Here is a 10,115-nt window from a genome sequence, read left to right on the forward strand (position 1 = left end):
ACATTGAGATGCAATCCATACCGAAGGCTGCCTAAGACTTTTATTTTGTTGGTTACAATAAGATTCTCATTATTGCCTTATATGAGTTCCTGGTAGACAGAAAACTATAATAGATGGCAGCGTATGAAGTATTTTAGCCTTACTGTAAGAAGTTCATACTTAACTGTAAAGAAAGGCTCTGGTACTGTCATTAAACCATGAGTTAGTAGCATGGTGCTGTTTTCATTTGAAAGGTGGGGCGGTGGGGGGAGACCTTTGTCAGTATTGTTGCTTGTGTTTTTCTCTCTCCTTAGACTCCAGGAAAAGGCTGCCGATACCATTGAAGCGCTACAAAAAGCTGGAATTAAAGTTTGGGTTCTCACAGGAGACAAAATGGAGACGGCAGCAGCCACCTGCTATGCCTGCAAACTCTTTAGCAGAACCACGCAGCTGCTGGAACTAACCACCAAGAAAATTGAAGAGCAGAATTTACATGATGTTCTGTTTGAGCTGAGCAAGACCGTTCTCCGCTGCAGCGGCAGTCTACCCAGAGACACCTTCTCAGGGTGGGTAGCACGTCCACCCAGACCCATTTCACATCAGAAACATCCCCATGATTTCTGTGTTCACCTTCTATTAAAGCTTCCTTGGTCCTATCACCTCATTCACATGGTAACAGAGTTTTTGTTTTCACGGTTGTTAAACCAGCCTGTTTGTTCTCCTTTATGGCCCCACGCATATCAGACTTTCTGTGGATGTAATGTCTGTAATTTTCCTGATATGTAATTTTACTCTCTGCACATTCAGTCCTCTATCCAAAACCAGAATGTGGCGAAGGTGAACTTTCTAGCTCTGTTTGCAAGGGCAGAGGACCTCATTGTCCTTATTGGAATGTGTATCTCTCCTTGAAAATTACATCATCATCTTGTTTTAGAATAAACACTGAGGATAAGACAAGTTGTTTCTGTTCAGCAAAGTGGAAAATGTCACTTTACATTCTCTCTATAGCTCTGTGAAACTGGGAAAATCAATCTGTGAATGTGTGTGTATGTGTGTGTGTGTGTGTGTGTAAATTTTGGAGTGAGGTCTCATCTCCCATAACACAATTTAGGAAGTTCCATTGTAGACTTCTAAGGAACTCTTAAAGTGTAATAGTTACGAGTTGGGCTGCTAACCTCAAGGTCAGCTAGTTCGAAACTACCAGCGGTGCCGTGGGAGAAAGATGAGGCTTTCTGCTCCCGTAAAGATTTACAGCCTTGGAAACCCTGTACAGGGTCGCTGTAAGTCAGAACCGACTCCACGGCACACCACCACCACCACCACCATCACCACCACCACTGTAGACTCCTTACGGTGTTTACCAGAAGCAAGTAGGGAAATATTAATAATTCATGAAAGTTATCTGTAAAAACAGTATTTGCCCAAGAGTTGTTTTTGTCCTCAAGACACTCATCGTTATATTATGTTCTTATTCGTGCTGTCGTTGCTGATGCTAGATACTTTCTCTAAGATTAGATTTTACTTGATCTTAAATTTTCATCATTAAAACAACTACAGCTGTTGGCGGTTCAAGCTCACCAGCTGGTCCTTGGAAACCCTATACAGAGTCGCTATGGGTCGGAATCTACTCGACGGCACTTAATAACAGCAACAACATTCATATTTAAATTTTAAATGATTCATAATAGTACAATTTTTTTTCCACCTGATCTGCAGACTCTCCTAGTAATGTTCCTGGTAATTTTGAGACCCAGCAAACAGAAGTACTATGACCATGTACTTAACCAACTCAGGTAATCCAAGCAGGTTATCCAGGAGATAGTAGCTGGTGAAAGCAAAGATTGGGTTTTGCAGCTGTGGTCAGGAAGTTCAAGAATATAGACTGACCTCTTTAGGATGTAAGATACATACTTTCCTTATGTTGTTTCAGAAGTACTGAAACTTCCAGACAAACCCACACATAGAAGTGTCGTTTTGTTTTTGGTGGTGGTTATATGCCACGGGAGTCCTGGTGCGGCGCTGTGGGTTAATGCTCTGAACTGCAAAGTCAGTTAGAACTGCAGGGTCAGTGGTTCAAACTCACCAACCACTCCTTGGAAACCCTACACAGGGTCAGTATGGGTCAGAACCAACTTGATGGCACTTAACAAAACTATGAAAGCATGTGCCTTGGAGTCAGTTCTAACTCATAGTGATCCCTCTGTGGGGTTTCCGAGGCTGTAAATAATTACAAGAGCAGAAAGCCTCATCTTTCTCTCATGGAACTACTGGTAGTTTTAAACTGCTGACCTTAAGGTTGTCAGCTTGATTCATAACTGCTAAGTGAAGTTGTTGTTGTTGTTGTTAAGCAGCATGGAGTTGGTTCTGAATCATAGTGACCATGCACAGGGTTTCCGAGGCTGCAAATCTTTATGGGAACAGAAAGCCTCTTCTTTCTCCTGCAGAACAACTGGTAGTTTCAAAGTACCAACCTTGACGTTAGCAGCCTGATTCGTAACCACGCTACCAGAGCTCCTTGCTAAGTGAAGTAAGGATGTTTAATTAAAACACAAGAGAAAAATGTAGTCAAAGATGGTTGCGTTCAATCTTGCAAAGACTATTTCTAGAACCAAGTATTTTTCTTTTTATCCCCGGAATCATGGATTTATCGTATCCATGTTGTTGTACAGTGCTGTTGAGTGGGTTCTGACTCATAGCGACCCCGTATAGTGTATCCCAGGAGTGGCTGGTGAGGTGGCAGTTCAAATCAACCTTGGTGTACAAGTGCTTTCCCTACAGCTCCACACCAGGACTCCCCCAAACATACTTACATAGCTCTGACTTTCATAGATTTAACTATTGAGTAAACACACTGATTTGTACACTCGAACAGACTTTCAGCCGATACGCAAGACTACGGTTTAATTATTGACGGAGCTGCACTGTCTTTGATAATGAAACCTCGAGAAGATGGGAATTCTGGGAACTACAGAGAACTCTTTCTCGACATCTGCAGGAATTGCAGCGCGGTCCTCTGCTGCCGAATGGCGCCCTTGCAGAAGGCGCAGGTAATGTTCCGTTTCTGTTGTAATCAGTGGTTAAAGTGCATGTGAATAGTGAAACATCTCTATTTCTTACAGCCACTCCTTTGTTTCAAGATCTAGCAACTTGCCCCACTTTCTAAAATAGAAGCAAAGACTTTAGCTGATAGAAATAAAAAGATGAGTCTCATTTTTGTTTTGTGTTGCCATTGATCATCAAACCAAACCCAAATCCACTACTTCTGAGTTGACTCATGGGGGCCTTGTAGGGTACAGTAGACGTATTCCAATTTTACAAACGAAGTCACCAAAACCTAGAAAATTGGAGGAATTTGCCTTAAATGATGCATTTAGAAAATGACAAAGTCAGAACTTAATCTGTGCTGTCTGACTCCAAACTCAGGTCCTTCCTATTCTGCTGTTCTCACAGAATACCTGGACATGCCTTTTAAAAAAATTTCTTAAAAATCATTATAAAATATATATGTAAATGTGGCTATGTTTCTGATGTCAGTAAACTTAGAGAACTATTTTGACTTCAACACATGTTACGTACATAAATCAATTTATCTCTGATTGTTCAAGAAAGAGATCCATTTCTTCTCAGATTAATCCAGTGGTTCAGGCTAAAATAAATCTTTCACAAAATCTATAAACATTGTGCTTTGTCAATAGCTACTTTTATTTATTATATTTATCTGGCTGTGGTGTGGGTGTACTATAGGATCAGCACTGGACTGCAAACCACAAGGTCGGCAGTTCAAACCCACCAGCTGCTCCTGAGAAACCCTATACAGGGTCAATATGATTCGGAACAGAGTTTGACAGGATTTAGCAGTAATGAATACCCAGAGTGAAACCTAAACAGAGGATGTAAATTCTGCCTTTATTTCTTTTCCAGATTGTTAAATTAATTAAGCTTTCTAAAGAGCATCCGATTACTTTAGCAATTGGTGATGGCGCTAACGATGTCAGCATGATCCTGGAAGCGCATGTGGGCATAGGTAAGCCAGCTGCTCGCTTCCTTTGGGGCTACCTACACATCTTGCTAACCAAGACTTGTCACTTTGTCTAGACAAAAAGGGGGCACAACCAGAGGAAGTGTCGTGGAATCCACTAGGTACATACAGGGCACCAGCTGTAGTTTAGTGCATTCCTGACTTGGAAATCTCATAAAAAGGTTTGACGCTAACCATCTCTTGCTTGCCTGTGACCTTCCCCGTCTCCTAGGTGTCATTGGAAAGGAAGGTCGCCAGGCTGCCAGGAACAGTGACTATGCAATACCCAAGTTTAAGCACTTGAAGAAGATGCTTCTTGTTCATGGGCATTTTTACTATATTAGGATATCAGAGCTTGTGCAATACTTCTTTTATAAGGTAAGGTGGATGATTTGGGGCCCATTCCTCTATGTTATGCAGTGGACATGAGAGAACACAGTTGTTATAATGGATTAATGCTCTGAGAGGTCATTCAGTAGAAAGGGGGTGACTGACAGAAAGGGAGGGGTGAATCTCACTACAGAAGGAAAGGCCCCAGCACTTTGCCCACATTAACAAACTGTCCTGTAGAACCAAGAAGAAGGAGGAAAGGGTTTGCGGAAGGGCTATTCTTTTATAATTCCCTTCAGTAGTTTCTTACTTACTCTGGCCTCTTCCCAATTATATAGTTTCATTTTCCCAGTTTAACTGGCATTTGCATTGCTGCCTCGTTTCTCCTTGACTTAAAAAATGTTCTCTTCACAATGTCTGTTTCCCGAGTGCCAGAATATATTCATGTACACATTTTAGGTGCATTAAAAAGAAAAATACAGAAAATCATTTAGAAGCATCTGTAGATCAGAGAACGCTTTGGGATCGCTGTCTCCAAATAAAGTAACATCTTAGGAATTGTACTGTAAGTAGTAGATATCTCTTATGGCATGTCTTTGAATTAACAGCCTTGTGACTTGTCTTTCAGAATGTCTGCTTCATTTTCCCTCAGTTTTTATACCAATTCTTCTGTGGATTCTCACAACAGGTCAGTTTTAGTATTTCACATTAAAAGCTTGTCCGAGCCTTTTCATTCTTCCCATCGTGTTGGTTGGTGCAGGAGAAAAAGAGTAGACTTCCAGAAGTAACCCAAACACTCCATGAGAAGAAGACACAAATGTCTCTCCATCTCCCTGCCTCTCATTAGCCGACTTGGGATAAAGGAGTAGGGTGTGGAGCCCAGGCCCATGACACTGAGGTCCTGCACAGTTCTCCAGAGGTTATGCCTCCAGATTTGCAGATGCTGATGTATTTCTTAGGTGCAGTCCAGGCACTGAGGGGGCTGAGAGAGGCTCGCCTCCCTCCAGGGCTCAGGGCGATGCCGGGCTGGGCTTTCTGAACTTAACAGACAGAAAATCAGCTGGCTGTGGTTCGGTGTCATTGGGTCAGTTGTGAACTCACAGCAACCCCACGAACAACAGACCCAGTCGCTGCCTAGTCCCAAGCCGTCCCCACAGTCCTTGTGTATTTTGGAGCCTGTGGGTGCAGCCACTGTGCCAAGCCTTCTCCCTGAGGAACAGTGCAATCCAGGCCAAATGCACTGCATGGAGTCAAGTTTGACTCACAGCGACCCTGTGGGAGAGAGTAGCATTTCCCACGGGGTTTCCAAGGCTGTGAATCCACATGGAAACACACCGCCATGCCTTTCTCCCAAAGAGCAGCCGGTGAGTTCCCACCATGGAGATTTTAGTTGGTAACCAAGTACCTTAGCCCCTGCCCCACCAGGTCTCCTCAAGGGTCCGTATAATAGACCTACATCTTGTATTCTTTCATTGGCCCTTTGGATCACAATTGGAATTTAGCATATTAAAATGCTTTAAGTGGGGACGATTTTGCCCTACAGAAAATAATGGAGAAACTGCTTAGTCAATTGGCTGAAAAGGCAGCTATCTGCTTTATATGATTTATTACTTATTCACATGTCTGTGGTTCTTTGTAAATTCAAAGAGAAAAAAACATTTTTAAACAGAATATCCAAAATGTGTACCAAAAAATGCATTGGAGCGCTCTTTTCCTATATTTTTCTTACAGACTTTATACGATACTGCGTATCTTACTCTGTACAACATCAGTTTTACTTCCCTCCCGATTCTCCTGTACAGCCTCATGGAACAACATGTCGGTATCGATGTGCTCAGGAGAGACCCCTCACTGTACAGGTATGGTGGCGGTACAACAGCACAATAGGTTAGCAATCAAGGCAGGCATTTCAGTAAGTACATACTTGGCATTGTTTAGAAACTATGTATCAATAGATGCACTTGGTCCTGCAAGAAATTCTTTAAATGAATACCCTGGGATAGATTTATAGTACATTTGGAGTGTACGTATTACGCAGTTCGTATTTTTGTTACTTATGAAAAAACCTAAGAGTTTCCTTCCCCATTGTGACCTCTGTAACTTCATAGGCTAAGCTATCCTTTAAAAATTAAGTCTAAGGAACTTCAAAGAGTTGTGGGTAAGTGGAATTAAAAGATACTGGAATTTTTACCAACTGTTCTGAAAGGAGGGTTCACATTAGAAAGTCATGGATAGAGTGGGAGAAAATGTGAAACAGAGCTCAAAATTATTTTGAAAAAAAGACAAGGCTTGCTGGTCAGCAAGAGGCTGGAGGGACAAGACTATGGCCCTTGGTCACCCTTCAAGTCTGAAACGGACCTCATTTATGGCTCAGTTGTCAGCCAAGCAGTAGATAGGTATATCCGGGGGACAACACTAGTGCGGTGTCCACTTGATGGACTGGTCAGCCATTCTGGATCAAAAGGGCAGCGTTTACCTGAACACAAATTAAGAAAGGATGGGGGAAGAAGGGGAAAATGGAACCAGGAGCCACAGGGAGGAAGTGGGACTGCTGATGTTACAGGGAGGGGACTACAATCCCTGAGGTGAAACAGAATGTGTGAGTTGTTAAATGGAAAACTGATGTTCTGCTCTGTAAACCTTCACTGAGTTCACAATAAAACGTATAAAATAAAACTACAGAAAAGAATTAGGCTCAGTGTAGTACCCACGTCCGGTGATGAAGACTCACATTTTCCTGGGACGTTATCAGTGCTCCCTCAGTGGCCATGTTGTCACCATGACAACCAGAGCTGTTTACTGGGAGCCTCCCTCCCACTCTCAGTATTAACCAAACGTGCCCATATTCAAGCTAGCATGAGAGAATGGTAATTTTTTTAACCTATTACAACTTTAAACTCATTCTTTTCTCTACTTTTAAAAAATACCTAGTCATAGGAGTTTCCCCCATTTCCTGAAATACCCAATCTAGATCAAGCTCACTTCCTCACAGGAGTTGCCACCAAGCTGAGCGAAGAGCGGTGACCTTTATGTACAGCAGAGAAAACCCTAACCCCACCCTGCGGCACCCCCCCCCCCATTCCTGAGTGCAAGTGCATTGTTTTGGCTGGCTGCTGTGTCAAGCCATGTCACAGGGGGTCTCCGTTTCCCTCGCTGGCCCTCTCCGTCACTAAACACGATGTGATTGTCCAGTGACGTTTAGTTAGGCAGAGTCCCGGTACTACCTACCCACAGGGTTTACGTTGGCTGATTTTCAGAAGGAGATCGCCAAGCCCCGTCTCCCGTGGGTGGTCCTACTGGTGTTTGAAGTACCAGTGGCATAGCTTACAACACCGTAGCAACATGCAGCCCACCAGAGACAGGCGGTAGCAATTCCTGAAACCCTCTCCCAAATCACGTCGCACTGTCCTAATGTTATAAACCATTGTTAACATTGGCTTACTTAGAGACTCCTTGGTTCCTTGTTATGTGAGTGCTGCCGTAACCTCTATATGGTAGGCACTGAGAACCACCAAGTCCGTGGTTCAAGCCCACCAACCACTCCGTGGGAGAAGGATGAGGCTTCTGTTCTTGCAAAGATTTAAAAGCCTCGGAAACCCTGTATGGGGTCACCATGCATTGGAACCTACTCAGAAGCACTTAACAACAGCATCAACATTCAACTAAAAAAGAAAAGCAAATAATGGAATTTTTCCCTGTGCTTTTTGAAGTCCCCTCGCATATGTTCAATGAGGACAAAGGAAAAGGGAAAAAAGAGAAGCATTTATAGAACTGATAATTGTTGTTGTTAAGTGCCATCAAGTTTGTTCAGACCCATAGCAACCCTGCATGGGGTTTCAGAGGAGTGGCTGGTGAGTTTGAACCACCGACCTTGCAGTTCAAACCGACCTTGCGGTCCAGTGTTTATCCTACAGCGCCACAACAGGCTGTTTCCTGCTAACAATGTGTTTAATAATAAAGAATAAATGTATTTCTTCTGTTTCAGAACTGCACTCTGCAGTGTCGGGCATATGCATATGCCATTCTTGTTTTTCAGTTTGTTTAGTTTTTTTAATGCAAATTTATTTTGAGATACTTTTAGATTCACATGTAGGTCTAACAAATATTGCAGAGCCTTTATTCAGTGTGATATCATAAAACATCTTGCAAAGCTACGTAATACAATAACAAAACCAGGATATTGGTGTTGATACCATCCTCTCATCTGATTTAGGTTGTCTCACTTATACTTGTATGTGTGTATATAGCTCTGTGGACGGTTTTTATACGTAGAGGTTTGTGTATGCACTATGGTCGTTAAATGCCGTTGCGTTGCTTTCAATTCATAGCGATCCCACAGGACAAGAGTAGAACTCCCAGTAGCGTTTCCTATGCTGTAAAAAATAATGACATCAACCAGTGCTCCCACAGCCATCTGTGCTCAGCTAGGTCCAACAATGCATTGCAGTGGCCAGAGAACAGAGCCCAGAGACAATACTCACAGTCACGGGGTTTACTAGAGACGTTAACAGGATCAGAAAGGGCTCTAGGCACAGTAGTTCAAATCCAGCTGCTAAATGCCCACAGGACACTCCACTCCACCAAAGCCTCAGCCTGAAGGCGCTGGGCTCTAGCTCTGTGGGTCAGCTTCCTGCCCAGAGTCCCTCAGCTGCACTGGGCAGTCCGCTGCTCTGTCCTGTGCTCTGGTTCTTGGGTCTGCTGCTGCAGCTGTACCTCTGCTACTTCTCCGGGATCACAGCTTTGTGTCTCTGGGTCCAGGGGGATCACTACCATGGGATCTCAGGCTCCACTCCCCCACCTGATTCTGAGATGGTTCATTTTAGACCCACGTTCTTTCAAGTTTCCACAGTACGATGAACTCTCCTAACAGCCACAGCTGAATCATGCCATCCCATCAGTATCTTCTCCCACCTTCTCTTAGACCACCAGGAAAAGAATTGTTTGGTGGGAATTACAAAGTCTGAGACGAGAAGAGACATAATTCACTTACTACACCGCATAGGCTTTAACCTTGATGGGAACAGATCATCAGTTCTTTTGCTTGTACATCCACCGTTAGTCAGACAACGTGTGTCATATATCGGAGATTTGGTTAGGGACCCACCTTCATCTTGCAATGTTGAAGCCCAAAATCATCACTGTAAGTGACATAAGTACTTAGTCTTACGTACTCATTGCAAGAGTAAGTGTAAGAAAGTAAGAGTATATCCACACATTTACACATTTTTAGACACCTGTCCACAGGGAACCCTGCTCCTAATTTCTTACTGAACTAACAGGTATAAACCAGCCTGAGAAGAAGACTCCTCATCATCAACATAGCAAACAAGAGATCTTCGGTCTAGTTTCAGTTGCTAAATGCCACACAATTGCATTGTGTTCTATGGTAGTTACTTTCATTCAGTTGCATAACTATATGGCATCTGTTTGCCTGTATCTGATCTTTGGAGCTAATTTGAGAGAGCAAATATTCAAATAAGAATTAACTGAGAACATTTATATGTGTAGTAAATGGTAAGTCAAAAACATTTTGTTCTTTGCAGCCAGGGAGCTCAGACTTAAACTTTATTGATCATGTATATTTGATCGTATATGGGAATATATATATATATACACACACTTACATATATACATATGTATATCATTGAGTGATAGTTTACATTGGAGAACATCAGTTTTCCACTCGTTTTATTGCAATGATTACAATCTTCTACGTGTATCATCATTCACAACAGTATTTGCTTCTATTCCCTTTGTTTTGTTTGTGGGGGGCAGGTCTGGGGAGGAT

General features: G+C 42.8%; 1 protein-coding gene across 1 annotated transcript in view; it reads left to right on the plus strand.

Moving 5' to 3' along the window:
- ATP11A (ATPase, class VI, type 11A) overlaps positions 1 to 10,115 on the plus strand; it is a 152,888-nt gene that overhangs the window by 124,583 nt on the left and 18,190 nt on the right. Inside the window, exons 21-26 of the mRNA XM_006851545.1 lie at positions 294 to 545; positions 2,852 to 3,026; positions 3,901 to 4,003; positions 4,230 to 4,375; positions 4,956 to 5,015; positions 6,059 to 6,186. Coding sequence (XP_006851608.1) covers positions 294 to 545; positions 2,852 to 3,026; positions 3,901 to 4,003; positions 4,230 to 4,375; positions 4,956 to 5,015; positions 6,059 to 6,186 — 864 coding nt within the window. The remainder of the gene's footprint in view (positions 1 to 293; positions 546 to 2,851; positions 3,027 to 3,900; positions 4,004 to 4,229; positions 4,376 to 4,955; positions 5,016 to 6,058; positions 6,187 to 10,115) is intronic.

Source organism: Chrysochloris asiatica, unplaced genomic scaffold (genome assembly GCF_000296735.1).
Source record: "Chrysochloris asiatica unplaced genomic scaffold, ChrAsi1.0 scaffold00029, whole genome shotgun sequence".
NCBI classification, from domain to species: Eukaryota; Metazoa; Chordata; class Mammalia; order Afrosoricida; family Chrysochloridae; genus Chrysochloris; species Chrysochloris asiatica.